The sequence below is a fragment of the Peromyscus leucopus genome, chromosome 4 (assembly GCF_004664715.2).
Source record: "Peromyscus leucopus breed LL Stock chromosome 4, UCI_PerLeu_2.1, whole genome shotgun sequence".
NCBI lineage: Eukaryota > Metazoa > Chordata > Mammalia > Rodentia > Cricetidae > Peromyscus > Peromyscus leucopus.
In genome coordinates, this window is record NC_051066.1 from 149,171,497 (window position 1) to 149,186,461 (window position 14,965).

Below are 14,965 nucleotides of genomic sequence, written 5' to 3' on the forward strand. Positions count from 1 at the left end.
TCAAGCAGCACACCAGCTGTACCCCACACTCCCAATGTGGGGACTTCAGGTCCCAGTGGTTCCAGTGTGCAACCAGAGCTGAAGAGGCTGACCTGAAGGGCAGGCTGGCATTTGTCAGATGGAAATCTTCCTTGAACCAATCTGCATGGGGAAGGAAGACAGTGGAGACACAGGCCTCATGACTGCCATTGAGACAGACCCAAGTGACCACCGCATACCCGGGGGAGAAAGCAAGTTCAGAGGTCCACGCTGCCCTGCTGGTTAGCTGTCGTATGCTTTGGGACTTGAGTAGTATCAACAAAGATGGGATGTGTGCCAAGCATGTCAAACACGACATGGTACCACTGTGTCCTGCCTGAGCCCCTCACAGAACAGCCATAAGTTCAGACCCCAACACCTGTATCTCTGTCATACCTTCAAATCAATGTGACCTGTCCAAGCATGGTAGCACACGCCTTTAATCCCGGTACTCGGGAGGCAGAGGCAGGCGGATCTCTGTGAGTTTGAGGCCAGCCTGGTCTACAGAGTGAGTTCCAGGACAGCTACAGCTGTTACACAGAGAAACTCTGTCTTGAAAGACCCAAAATAAAACAAAAGAAAAATCAATGTGACTTTGACCCTGCATCCACATCCCATCAGGCTGGTAGAGATCCCACTTCATTACTGAGCCCTGCCCCCCACTCCCAGAAATATATGAGAATCTTAGGGTATGGGGGACCTGCCCCCACCTTTTACCCCCAGGGTACTCTTGAAGAGAGAGGGATAAGAGACTTAGATAGAAAAATAGAGGGAGAGAAACAGATAGAAACACAGGATAGCTTCGGGAGGGTCTGGATCCTTATTCACCGGCCCAGAACTTTATTCAAAAGGGCTTTTTATAACAATGCCAAGGGGCAAGGCAAAAGACCTCCCCCTGCTAGATACAACCAAGTGTAGACCCTTCCAAACACCTGGTACCCAGGCCTGTGGTCCAGTCATCCTCTTACACAGTCCTGCTGGGTAAAGCCAGCTCAGATCTCACTAGGAAGCCTCTGTGGGCTCCCACATTGGGGTTTGCGTGGTCTCAGGACACAGATGGGCAGCCACGGCCCCTTTCAGCTTGGATGCTTCTGCCATCCTCTGTGTGACCCAGTAAGAGGTCAGCTGCTTGCTTGGTGCCATAGTGTGCACCAGCCATGGAAACCACTCTTGATCTTAAGGACACTGGAGCACCAGCCACCAGTCATTGGTGGCAAAAACCAAAACCCCAGAACCTACAGGAAAGGAAGGAAAGGGAGAGGAGGGTTGCAACAACCAGATGGAGCCCAGAAGGATGGCTCAGCCAGTAAAAAGCTTGGTCCTCGAGGACCTGAGTTTGGACCCTCCATGTAATAAGCCAGGCTGGAGGAGGGCAGCCTCTGGAGGAGGGGGAGCAGGGTGCGGGCAGGGCAGAAGCAGGCGGATCCCTGGAGTTTGATGACCAGCTATTTCAGCCAATCAGTGATCTCCAGATTCAATGAGAGAGCTCTCAAAAAAACAATCAAGGAAGACATTGGACTTTAATAGCCAGCCTCCACATGCATGAACACACATCTGTACGTGCACATGCACACACACATGCGTGCGCACGTGCGCTTGAAGAACCAAGGATTAAAGAAATACAAAACCCAGGCAACGACCAGGGTCTTTCACGTGCTGTTCCACCGAAGAGCAGGCTGTTTGAGAACGCAGCACCACTTGACCCAAGGTCAGATTCAAGACCCACTTAAGTGTTGTGTGTGTCCCTTGATTGACACCCTATGGCATGGGGGACGAGGATGCCCTTATCAGAAGACCTGGGGGACACGGGGCGGGAGCGCCCACTGGTGCAGATGTAACGGTGACTTTGCTGTTCCGTCCTGGAAAGCGTTGTCCTGTGGACTTGCTCTTACCCCTCTGTTAGTCATAGCAAACTGTGCACTCTCGGACTCTGCCACCGAGAGCTCCCCCGCTGAAAGGACTGCCCTCAGCCTGGGGCACTCTATCCTCCCCTCCCTCAGTCCCCACCCCTTTACTTTGAAATGGACTCTCACTATGTTGCCCAGAATGGTCTCAAAGTCCTGAGTTCAAGCCATCCTCCTCCCTCAACCTCCCAAATAGCTTCGAGTCCAAAGGAGTGCTACGTATATCCAGCTGTGTATAGCCCAGGCTGGCCGATGATCCTCCTGCCTCAGCTTCCCATTGCGTGCTTCTATTCTTTTTTTGAACGAGGTAGGGCTTGAGACAGGGCCCTGATACATAGCCCAGGCTGCCTCAAACTTCAAATCCTCCTACCTACCTCAGCCTCCCTGGTGCTGGGATTATAGGCAAGTGCCACTGTGCCCAGCTTCCCCGCCATCTTAAATCTGCCCCTTCTCACTGAACTGAACTGGGTTTGGGTCTTTTCAAAACGGCTCCTGTTGTCTGTGGCCTGCCTCCCTCCCGCTTCCCTGCATGTCTCTGCCAGCTTGAAAGTGCACAGAGTAGCCCAGGCGTTGATACTCCATTCTGGAGAACTCTGCGCTCACCTGCTGTAGCTTCTGCTCTTGATGAGAATGGTTGGAGTAGAGAGAGCCGATGAAGAGGGGGGTGGGAGGGTCGTGACATGGGAAGTGGGGGTTCACAGGGCAACATTCTGGAAACACCTGCTTCTCTATCCTAAAGGACCAGCCTGTGAGAACGGGCGCCAGGGCGTGAGCAGTGTTTTCCTTCGGAGTTTAATGTCAGCAGGCGCGCTCACACCTCTTAAGTCTCCGGCAGTTTCATAAACGACAGAAGCCCGGGAGAGAGGCCTGTGCTGAAGTGGCAGTTCTGAGGTGTGTTAGCTGAAACCCTTAGGCTGCGGGTGCCAGGAACCGGCTTGAGCTGGCCGACCTGTAAAAGCAGAATTTCTCTGAAGGATGCAGAACCCTCTTAGGACTCAAGGGCAGTGGACAGCAGAACAGTGGAGCATCAGAGAGGTGATGGGATCAGCCTGGGAAGTGGGACAAGGAGAGAGGTTGGGCCTCGCTCCTCTCCTGTGAAGGAGTAAAAGCCGCGGCCCCCCCCCCCCCCCCCCCCCCCCCCCCCGCAACCTGTGCCTTTTCAATGGCCCTGCCCCCATACAGTGCTCCTCAGACTGCTCCAGCCTCTCCCTGCTCTCACTGAAGCCAAGTCCTGGGGAAGTATTGAGCCCATCTCCATCTGCAATGGGCCTTCTCTTCCCCTCAGGCCGCTTGACTACTAACAGTCCCCGAAGATAAGACTGTGGCTTTCTTTGAGACCCCAATTTAAATCTCAGATCCACCTGGGGTAGTTAGGGATCCGCCCAGGTGCAAGTTGTTGTAGCCATGGATAGGGAGCTGCAAAATGTCCCAAGGAATTCCTCCACTAGGACTTCAGACTGAGGGTCAGTGAGGTGAGGAGATGGGGTGCAGGGCTGCTTGATAGAGGGTTCGGTGGGTAAGTTAAAAAAGACTGCATGGATCTGAAGACATTCATAAATTGCTTTTTAACTCCACAATTAAAACTTCTAAGTTAAATTGATTTAAGGCATTGAGTTCAAATGAATTAAGATTGGCATAGTTGAACTTCAAAAAGCCTCTTCAAAAGTGATTGTTTCCTAACTTTTTCTATATGGCCTCTATGGCCCATAATAAGAAATACACTCAGGACCGAGGAGATGGCTCAGTGGGTATTGTACTTTGTTTTCCTGTTGCCGTAATAAACATGATGACCACCGGGCGGTGGTGACCCACACCTTTAATCCCAGCACTCAGGAGGCAGAGCCAGGCGGATCTCTGAGTTCGAGGCCAGCCTGGTCTACAAAGTGAGTTCCAGGACAACCAAGGCTACACAGACTGTCTCTAATAATAATAAAATAATAATAATAACAATAATAATAAAATAAACATGATGACCGAGCAACTTAGGGGAGGAAGGAGTTTATTTGGCTTAGACTTCAGGGCAGAGTCCATCACTGAGGGAAGTCAGGACCGGAACTCAAAGCAGGAAGCAAGGGTAGAAACTATGGAGGAATACTGTTTACTGTCTTGTTCAATGGCTCTTGCTCAGCTAGCCTTCTTATACAGGCAAAGCCCACCTGCCTAGGAATGGAGCCACCTATGATGGTCTGGGCTCACCTACATCAATCCTCAGTCAAGACAATCTCTCATGGACATGTCCACACGCCGGTCTCACAAAGGCAGTTCTTCAGCTGAGGTTCCCTCTTCCCAGGTGACCGACTCTAGGTTGGGTCAATCTGAGAATAAAAACTAGGATAGAAGGCACAGTGCCCGCTGTGCAGGCACGAGGACCTGAGTTCGGATCTCCAGCCCCCACTTAAGAACCTGAGCATGGCAGTGCACTTTCGTGACCCTAGTGCTGGAAGACCCCAGGGGTTTGATGACCAGTCGGCCTGGCCCGTCAGTAAGCTCCAGATTCAGTGAGAGAGCCTGACTTGAAAAACAAAATGGGGAGTGATAGAGGAAGGTGCCTGGTGGACCTGCGGCCTCTGCATGTGTGTGCACCCACATACACATATGCAAAAGTGGGTGGGGAAAGTCAAGTCTTCGAGGACTGGGCCAGCCAAACGTCAGACCTGTTATGACTCTGGGCTCAGAGAGCAGTGAGGGATCATGTCCAAGATCATTGTCTTCTAAGGAGAATTCTGTACCCAGAGAAAATATAAATAACAGATTTGCTAAAATTTAGGAAAGTTGCTCTCCATACATCCCTTCAGAAGACGCGACTTAAGGATGCACTCAGGTAAAACAGGGCAGAAAATTGAGAAAGGGAGAGACTTAGAGTCGAACAGTAGATCCCACTCAGAAACACATGGGATGGAATTCTGAGGATCACGCTCTCAGGAAGCCCAGGGGTGATCCAGTCCACACTGCCCGATCCCATCCCTGAAGACGCTACTCTCAGGACAAGGGCTGTGACTAAGTCTGAGATTGTAGTGAAGGCACAATACACCAAGACAGAGAAAGACAAAGCAATGAATAAGCTCCACCAGAGACAACGAGTTCTGCGGGCAGGTGAGACTCATCTGGGAACACACTGAGATTATTGGAATCAGGATGCATGCGGGAGAATGAAAGATGGACAGGGAGACTCGTGACCTTGATGGTAGGCGTGTTCTCCTCAAAGTGGATCAGGAGCTATGAGGTTGGATAGCTGTGTTTCTTGTCTTTAACGGCGAACAATAATCAAAAAAAATGTAAGTAGCTCCTAGTTATCGACATTTAAAATCAACAATTAGGGCCCAGAGGACAGACAGCTCGGCAAGTAAAGGCACTTGCTGAGAAGACTAATACCATGAGTGGGCTCCTTGGAACCATGTAAAGATAGGAGAGAACTGACTCCACAAAGGCGGCCTCTGACCTACACACACACACACACACACACACACACACACACACACACACACACACACGGTGGTACACACACCTACACATACATCACTCATATATAATGGTCTTTTTTTAAAAAAAACTCCACATGTAGAAGACATTCATAGTTCTGAAACTAAACGTTCAGATTGGTTTGCTCACACTGACAATGAATGGAAAAGTAAAACCAATGGCCATTGAGAACAGAGACAGAGATGAGGTAAGGACACACACACTCTCCTTGCCTGCTTGGTCCTCTGTCTTAGACCAGGGAAGAAATGCAACGGTTCCATTTGTAAAGATGGAATATTGTGATGGAGTCAAAAGAAATTGTCAACTTGTTGGCAAGTCTGTGAGGAAAGCTGCCCCTGGGTTATTTAGAGCTGCGGAGTCAAATTTGCTACAAACAAATATTTAGAAGTAACCGGGCTTATGTGAACAGTCACTTGGTAGTAGCTCACATTGTCAAGCGAATCCTAAGGTTTCTTCAAGCGCTGGCTTGGCCCAAATGCCTCCTTTGAGTTTTTATGTGAAGACCTCTAGGTTCCAGCATGGGTGGGGTTGGTAGGAGTCCAGAAATTGGCCACGACAGTACACTTGACACAGATGGGGTTCAGCGGCGGCTCAGGGCAGTGTGGGCCACCTGTTTTATGACTTAGTGTGTCTCAAGGCTTCTCCAAGAAGGTTGAGATCTGCAGAGAGCAAGTCAGACGTAAGTGACTCCATCTTCTCTTCCTCTTTTCCGTCACAGCGGGTGTTCGTCTGGGACCTGGACGAGACAATCATTATTTTCCACTCTCTGCTCACGGGGACGTTTGCATCCAGATATGGGAAGGTAGGGATCCGTTTTGTCTTTCTCTCTTTTCTTAAAAAAGGAATCACATTTATTTATTTGCTTATTGTGCATGCATCTGTGTGTCTGGGTCTGGGTGCGAACATGCGTGGTGCTGTATGGGTGGAGGTCAGAGAACAGCCTGGGGAAGTCAGTTCTCACCTTCCACCATGTGAGTCTCGGAAATTGAACTCATGTCATCAGGCTTGGCAGCAGGTGCCTTTACCCACTCAGCCAGATGTGACTGTGTGCCCAGGCTGCTTCTCCTGGTAATTATGGGAGCTGCTCACAAGAAACCTATCAACCCAGAACCGCCCCTTTGGGTCAGCCCAGGATTAACACTATGAAATGTTCCTTCAGTGTGTGAGAATTTAATCAGTTTCCTATCTGCCATCTCACAAATTTGCTTCCAACACATGAAGTCATCAGTGTCTGTGATTACCAAAGTCCTTGGGGGTCCACTTCCTTGAAGGGCGTGGTACACCACAGCCAGACACATAGTAAGCTAGAAAATGGGGTGCAGTGCTTTCCTACTCCCCAGTTATCACAGACGTGTGGAGGCAGGAGGTTGACAGTGGGTAGCTTCCTCTGATTGTCCCCACATCTTTTGAGGTGAGGGTCTCTCTCTGAACCTGGAACTCACTGATTTGATGAGATTGGCTGGCCAGCAAACCCCAGGACCTGCCTCTGCTTCCTGCTCTGGGGTTCCAGGTGCACACCACCATGCCTGGCTTTTACCCAGGTGTCGAGGATCTGGACTCAGGGCCTTGTGCTTATGTGGGAGCATCTTACCATCTCCACAGCCTGCTGTGGACTTATAGACCACAGACGAACCATCTCTTCAGGGCGATTAGTAGGGGGTTGAATGTGCTACCTAAGAGGAAAGCATAGTGGCTGTCCACTCAGAGGTGAGAGTCCGGGGCAGCTGCTTCCAGCATGGGTGGAGAAAGAGACTCACCAGGCCTGGGAAACCCTTTTGTTTCTGCTTAGTGTGCTGGACTTGACATCACCTCATGGCTTTCCCAGCTGCTTGCGGTTTTTATGGAGGCTATAACAAGCTGGAGGTGTGATTAACAGGGTAGATTTATTGTCTGCCACAATGCTGTGCCGGATATAAAAATGGTGTCGGGGGCGCAGAAATCTCCTGCCCATAGACACACCATTAATATGTGTGGCAGGGACAGCGGCGTGCATTTTCAGCTCTGTGAAGCTTAGGTGAGTGCCAGCAAAAAGAGCAGTACAGACATTAGTGGGCTCAGCAGCCACAGCAAACACATGCTCTCCCCTAGGGCCAAAGCTAGCAGGTACACTCTCCCCCAGGGCTATTGTGTGGGTGTTCATCCACTCAGTGCAGTGTACACACACACACACACACACACACACACACACGCACACACACACAGACGCACACACTGAATGTACATTGGGTGAGACTCTGTGGGCCCAGAAGAAGTCATCCTTCCTATATGTGTCCCCTCCGTGTCTTAAGCTACACCGAGAGGCCCCTCGAGGACAGGACCCACCTAGCACTCCATTCTGGGTCCCATGGCCTTGGCCCATGTCATTCCTCAATGCCAGCCACCTGTCCCCAGGGTCACTCCCTCAGCCCGGTCACCACCTTCAGCTGAACCTCTGCTTTCCCACCCACTCGCCTCAGCCTCCCAAGCAGCTGTGACAGCAGATGTGTGCCACTGTGCCCAGCTTCAGTTCTTATAGTTGATGTCACCTTCACAGGCTCTGTCCTAACCATGGCCATCTATGCATCTCTCCCTAGAGAAGCACTTCTACCATAATCCCACACTTCATGCATGCCTCCTCTGTGGACACAGGGCTCTGAGGACAAGGGACCATGAGCGTTTCTCCCCTTCCTACCCAGCATGGGCCAGGGGACAGGCTTGCTCAGTGAGCCTTTGTTAGACGAGTGAGTCTGGGTGATGTCTGAGGATGCCTGACCTTTGGAGGACCAGGATTCCCCTTTCTGTCTTGTTGATTGTTTCATATGTGGCCACAGAACATAGCCTCCCACTTAGCAGGCATCAAGTAATTGTTTGCAGGAAGAAAGGAGGGAGGGAGGAGGGAAGGGAGGGATAGGAGGAGGGAGGGGAGGAGGGAGGAGAGAAGGAAGATAGTGTCAAAACAGACATTCCTGACTGGTGGCCACTAGCCAAATTCAGCCTGCAGATATTTTTGTTTGGCCTCTAGAGTACTTAAAAAAAAAGTGAATTTATCGCCAACATTTAAAAATCAGGCAATTGCACAGACCAGAACAGTCCAGATTTCCAGCCCTTCTTGAAAAATGAGGGAATCTGGCAAGGCAGCACTCCCCTGTGACAGCAATCAGCAGGAACCCAACAGCGCTGCCCTTAGGGACAGCGTTCTCCAGGCCCATGGCCCTGATGGCCCTGAGTCTCCCAGAAATGGAGCTCTCTGAGTTTCAGTGCCCTGGAACTACCAGGCTGTAGGCAGTCAGAGCTAGAAGGACCCCAAAACCACCATATACAATCAGTCTCCATCATTTGAAGAAGAAACTGAAACTCAGAGGAAGTAAGATCACCCAAGAGAGAGGTCAGACCCAGGCTCAGGCTCATCTGCTTTCTTGTGTAATCTCTGAATGTCCTCATTTCTCTTCTAGAACCTTCCATTCCCTCCCCCAGCTCCCTGTAAGGTAAAAAATGAGGATTTTTATTTGCTAATTCTGGTGGACCTGAGTTTAAGAGCCTTGAAATAGCAAGGTAACTGCTAATTTCTCATGCACAAGCACATGCATGCACATGCCCGCACGCACGCACGCACGCACGCACGCACGCATGCACACATGCCCTCACAGTCCAGGCAAAAGCAGCTCAAGCTGGCTCACAGTCCAGGCAAAAGCAGCTCAAGCTGGACCAGCCCCAGGGATGGAAGCTCCTCCAGGCTTACTCTCTGCCATCCCAGGAACATTGCTGTCATTGCCAAGATTATTCACAGCTCACCTCATGTCTTCATTCCAGCCAAGAAGAGAGAACGTGAAGAGGGAAGCCATTCTTCATTTTTTTTCTTTTCTTTTCTTTTCTTTTCTTTTGTTGTTATTGTCATTGTTAAATTTGATATGAACAGATGTTTTGCTTGAATGTGTATCTGTGCGCAATTACATACCTGGGGCCCATGGAGGCCAGAAGAGGGTGTTGGATATCATGGAGTTAGATATAGTTGTAAACTACGGGCTGGGAATTGAACTCAGGCCCTCGGCAGAAGCAGCCAGTGCTCTTAACTGCTGAACCATCTCTCCAGCCTCTTTTCCTTTGTCTCTGTCTTCTAAAAGCTAGACCCAGAAGATACACATATCACTTCTGTTCACATTCCATTGGCTAAAACTTTGTCACATGACCAAACCTAGCTTCAAGGGAGTCAGGGCAAAATGGTCTTTCTCTGAGGCAATCACATGCCCAATTAAGATGCAGGAGTTCTGTTGCTCTGAGGAGGAGAAAGGAAAAAGAAATAGTGGAAGACAACTGGCAGTTACTAACCCAAAGCACTGCCCAGTATACCATTATTTCTGTCTATGGGACAACTGGATTTGTGAGTCTGAGCTCTAGAGAGAAGTCCAAGCTACAACTCTGAGTCAGGAAGTCTGAGAAGTGGGAACAACCAACATGAGCATAGCCTTGAGCCCATTTAGCAGACAGAGTAACCAAGACCCAGGAGGCAATGCAGTTGGGATATTTTTAACAACTAGAAGTCAAAGCCTCCACTTCTGGCCTGCTGTTCTTTCTCTAAACTTCCCCAGCTGTAGTCATGGTGCCTATTCCTACCAGCTGAGAGCAAGCAGAACTCTAGGAACTGATCGAATCACAATACCTGAACCACCCAGGGATTGCTGAGATTCAGGTCTGGCTGGATCCAGGAGCAGCATCCTCAGGCTCACCCTCAGCGAACTTCTCCACGGGGCAATTGATTCCCTCTTGGCAATCCCACCTGAGAAAAGAGTTTCTGCTTCCTGAATCCCAGCACAACTCCTGTCCCACACTGGCTCCCATGCTCATCTGTACTTCCACTTGCCCAGGCTAGACCCAGAGCCCATTTCTGGTGTGGAAGAAATGGAGAGCAAACAATCCTATACTCCAGTCAAATGGACTGAGTGGGAGAGGGCTGGGGCCCCCAAAGGAACCTGAAGTACCCTTTCTGGAAGGGTAGAAGCCCTCAGCTACATGTGAGTCCAGCTCTAGAGGCCAGAACCCTCTGGGCATCCATGCCGAGGACCCACGCCTCACTGTTCCCTCAGCGGTCACTCTGTTGATCGTTGCACAGAAGCAGGACTCACATCTGTCACAGCCCCAGCCAGAGGAGGGTTCCCTGTTTACTCAGGGAATGGAGACCAGAGCTGACCGATCAAGGAATGATTCAAAACAGGGTGTTTGCATTTTAAAACAGAAACTGGGCCGGCTTCCTGATCCCAATCGGGGGGTGCTGAGTGCAGCTGTCACCCCTCACCTCCGTGCCAACGCCTCCTCCCCAGGGCTCACCTCCCCCACCCCCATCCCAGCCCTGCAGTAGCTACCTCCATGTCTTGTGGCCAATCAGATGTGCCCCGGCGGTGACTGGTCCCTCCTAAGCCTCTTGCCCGTTTTTCTCTGAACCCTGCTTTTCCTGCTGGAATTAGGAGGACACAGGTGGAAGGTATAGGAGCCTCTGCCTGGAACCAGGATGAGATTTGAGGAGAGATGTGTTAACCATCTTTCCTCCCACACTCCCTCCGTGCCGCCCCTGCCAGAAGCTCCATACAGTGGCTCCAGCTTGCGCTGTAGTTGATGGTGGCTGTGTTGAGATTCAGTGTGCTTAGCATAAACAACCATCTCGGTGTGGATGGCTCAGCGAGTTAGTTTATCCCCAGAGTTGAAAGATCAGAGCCACGGTCTCATTTTTAAAGTTTTGTTACATTGATTTAGTGTGTGTGTGCCATGGCGTTCGTGGGGAGGTCAGAGCACAGCTTGTAGGAGTTACTTCTCCCCTCCCACTGTGTGGGTCCTGAGGCTCAAACTCAGGTGTGTGGGGGGTGACAACCATTCCTATACAGGTTCATTTGGACCTGTCTGTCCTTCTCCACTGTTCTGTGTGTCTGTCTCTATTCAGCACCACACTGTTCTGTTTTCATCACCTCTACAGTCAGTTTTGAAATGGGAAATTAAACTTCCATCTTGACCTCTATAACCAGCACCTCCATCGGGTACATTGTCTGTGGTTTCCACAGGACCTTTGCAAATGCTGTCCTGTCTACCGGGAATCTCATTCCCCAGTTCTCCTCAAGGTTCTTTCTTTATCCAGGAACCTGCCCAAATGTTCTCTCATCAGGCAGCCTCGCTGTCTCCTGTCATAGTTCATGTTTTTATTAATTTTCTGCTCCACTCTCAGCCGGCAGCCAGGGCACGTGAACGTAAACGCTGTGATAGCAGTCCCATGACAGGGTTATGTTCCTGGAGGTCACCAGCCCTGCCAGGTATTTCCAGGTTCTTGGTCAAAGACCTGAAAAAGTCACAGATTATATGTGGCAGGGGGAATTTTCAGGAAAAGCATTGGGGGCAGATCAGATGTGCCGCCTCACGGCAGCAGCAGACAATTTGGACCAGAGTACTCAAGGGCCTGGGTATTGTCATGCCTTCCGTTTTGGGGTCTAGGAGGAGGAGCTGGTGCTAAGGGGTGTAGAGCCACAGGTTTTCTGCGTTGATTGACAGGCTTTGATTACATAAGCCTTTGCTCACTGCACATGCCCCTTCCCATCATGCATCTGATTTTAACCATGCTCTTCACCCAGGTCTGTGTAGACAAAAGACAGTAAATAGGTCTTTGCCCTAAAAGTTCACTTGGAAGATATGGTGTGCCTTTTTGCTCATACACCCAGAGCTCGTTCAGGCCAGATCAGGCTCCTGACTCCCATATTCAGACATGTTCTGGAATACATGTCCAGGGGAATGCACAAAAGAGGAGTTACCAGACCCAGAAGATGGCTCAGCAGGTAAAGGTGCTTGATGACCTGAGTTCATCCCTAGAAACCACGGTGGACAGAGAACCAACTCCCAAAAGTTAACCTCTGACCTGCATATGTGTGGCATATACTCACAGACCCGATAAGAATAAATACAATAAATTGTTTAAGGAGAGTTACCAAGGGGCTCCTAAGGAAGGGCTAGCTAATTCTATTGTTTGGAGATGAGTGTGCACACAGCCCAAGCCAAGTGGAGTCCCCGCCCACTTAGCTATTCCCTACGCTTGCCGGCCTCAGTTAGGTACCTCAGGCATAAAACCAAACTGTACCAAAACTTGAGATGTGAATATCAGCCAGTGTTTAATACAGTGTTTGAAAAACTCAGATCGATACCAAAACTCAATAATGAAAGAAAATCAACATTTGAATAAAGGCAAGTCTTGTAATCCAGCTCACAGTCAGCATCACTGTGTAGAGAAAACAACTTCCATTTAATCCTGATTCCTTGCCCCCAGTGACCCTTAAGTCTCTACAGAGCAAATTTACCAGCGAGACAACAGCAGGAACAGGCTTTATAGACAGTCCTGGTGGGTTGTGTGTGTGTGTGTGTGTGTGTAGTGTATTCACACATGGGTGTACATGTTGAGGCCAGAGGAGGATGTCAGGTGTCCTCTGTCACTCTCTGCCTTGTTCCCTTGAGACGGGGTCTCTCACTGAGCCTGGAGATAGCAGGAAGTGAGTCACAGTGATCCCCCTGTCTCCACCCCCCACAGTGCTGGGGTTACAAGTGTATTGTGGCCATGCCCAGTTTGGGAACTCAGGTCCTCACGGGTGTGAGAAGCCCTCTTTACCCGCCACGCCTCCTCCACAGTCCCCAACATAGTTGTGTTTTTATTGTGCTGATTTTGTTAACTTTTTCCACTTGATCCAAAGTATAGAAATTTTTTTTCCTGAGAATTTAGGTGTGTGTGGCGCGGGGGTCAGTTTCCTTCTGCCTTGGGCTGGACAGGAGCACTGTCCCGGCTGCAGCCTGGGACTAAAACAGAGCCTGGCAGGCAGTGGGAGCCGGAAGTGTCTGCTGGGACCGTGAGTGTTGACAAGGAGACGTTTAAAGTGTGGAGCAGAAAGAGTTCTCATGCCTCGCTGCACTAAATGGAGTCAAGTCTATCTTCTCCCTCTTCTTCACCAGCCTTCCCCAGACCAGATCAAACATCCAGAGTCTCAGGGGCAAGGACCTGGCTGAGGGCTTGATGCCATCCTCAGCCGCTCAGGGTGGCACTGGGGTGTGTCCCATTCTTGTCCCTGGAGCTTTTCATGGTGAGGCTAGCCATGGTCATGGCCGCCTCACCCCACCCAGACTGTCCCTCTGGTGGGCTTAGCTCCTAGATGGGCCAACGGGGAGAGGGTCTCACGGGCACTTCCGTGCTCATGGAGTGGGGAGGCCAGGGATCCTCAGAACTCCCTCCTCCTCGGTGGGTTTGAGCTTTGGGGAACTAGGCAAAAAAAACAGCAACTTCCAGCTCACCCCTTTATGTGGGGGAATCGGGAAGGAAAGGGCAGAGGGGACCCACAAGGTCACCCACTTTCTGCCATGTTGTTGTGGGAGGGAACGGCAGAGCCTGTGGGTCAAACAGAGAGGCAGCTGACATTGTTGCAGTATACCCAAGACTCGGCCCAAGATCCCCCTAGTGTGCCGCAGGGGAGTGTGCCACACGGGAGTGCGCCACACAGGAACCCAGCCAGCATCCGCAGCTCAGCTCTGCAAGCGGCCAGCCTCTCCTGGGACAGAGCCATATCCCAAGCACTGGGGATACAGCAGGGAGCCAAGGCCAGGAAAAACTTACATCTTTGAGATGAGAAAGAAGACAATAAATGAGGTAAATCAGAAACACAGAGAAAAGCCATGGTAGTACACATCTGCGGTCCCAGCATTAGGAGGCTGAGGCAGGAGGATCACCAATTTGAAGTCAGCCTGGGCTACACAGACAGAGCCCGTATCAGAAAGAAGGAGAGGGGGACGGAGAAAGAAAGCATAAAGAGGTAATGGGGAGCAGGAAGTACCCCAGAAACAGGGCTTACATTCAAGAAAGGCCGCCTTACAGAGAAGCCACATTTGAATATAAACCTAAAAGGAGGTTGGAGAAATGGATGCCTGGTAGAAAAACAGGGGATTAGCATCTGCCAAGGTCCTGTGGCAAGAAGTCTCCCTGGTGAGCATGAAAACCAGCCAACCAGCGGAGAGGCCAGTGAGGCTGCAGCAGGGTAGGAGTTGGGGACAGCGGCCATGGGACAGACCTCTGCTGTGAAACAGGAGCCCCAGAGTTGGGGACAGAGGAAAAGCTAGGCCACATTTTCTTCCTGAAGCCCTGGCTGCTCCCCAGGGAGGCATCGTTGGAATTGGGGAGAGCCTCCAGAAGTGGGTGCTATGGTCCAGTTGAAAGACACCGTTTGTTCATCAGCCAGGGGTAATGGCGTATGCCTTTAATCCCAGCACTAGGAAGACAGAGGCAGGAGGATCTCTTAGTTGAGGCCAGCCTGGTCTACATAGCCAGTTCCAGGACAGCTAGGGCTACACAGAGAAATCCTGTCTCAAAAAACAAAAAATGACACTGTTCAGGGGTTGGGAATTTAGCTCAGTGGTAGAGCACTTGCCTAGCAAGCACAAGGCCCTGGGTTCGGTCCTCAGCTCTGGAAAAAAAAAAAATGATGCTGTTCACTTTAGGAGGGAGAGCAGGGAAGGAGAGGCGTAGCAGGCTGGATCTCTATTCTGAAAGCAGAACTGACCACAGATAAAGATGGGGAGCA

At 50.6% G+C, this 14,965-nt stretch overlaps 1 protein-coding gene across 1 annotated transcript in view; it reads left to right on the forward strand.

Annotated features, from left to right (window-relative positions):
- Eya2 (EYA transcriptional coactivator and phosphatase 2) overlaps positions 1–14,965 on the forward strand; it is a 168,238-nt gene that overhangs the window by 122,226 nt on the left and 31,047 nt on the right. The window contains exon 9 of the mRNA XM_028868502.2: positions 6,121–6,204. Coding sequence (XP_028724335.1) covers positions 6,121–6,204 — 84 coding nt within the window. The remainder of the gene's footprint in view (positions 1–6,120; positions 6,205–14,965) is intronic.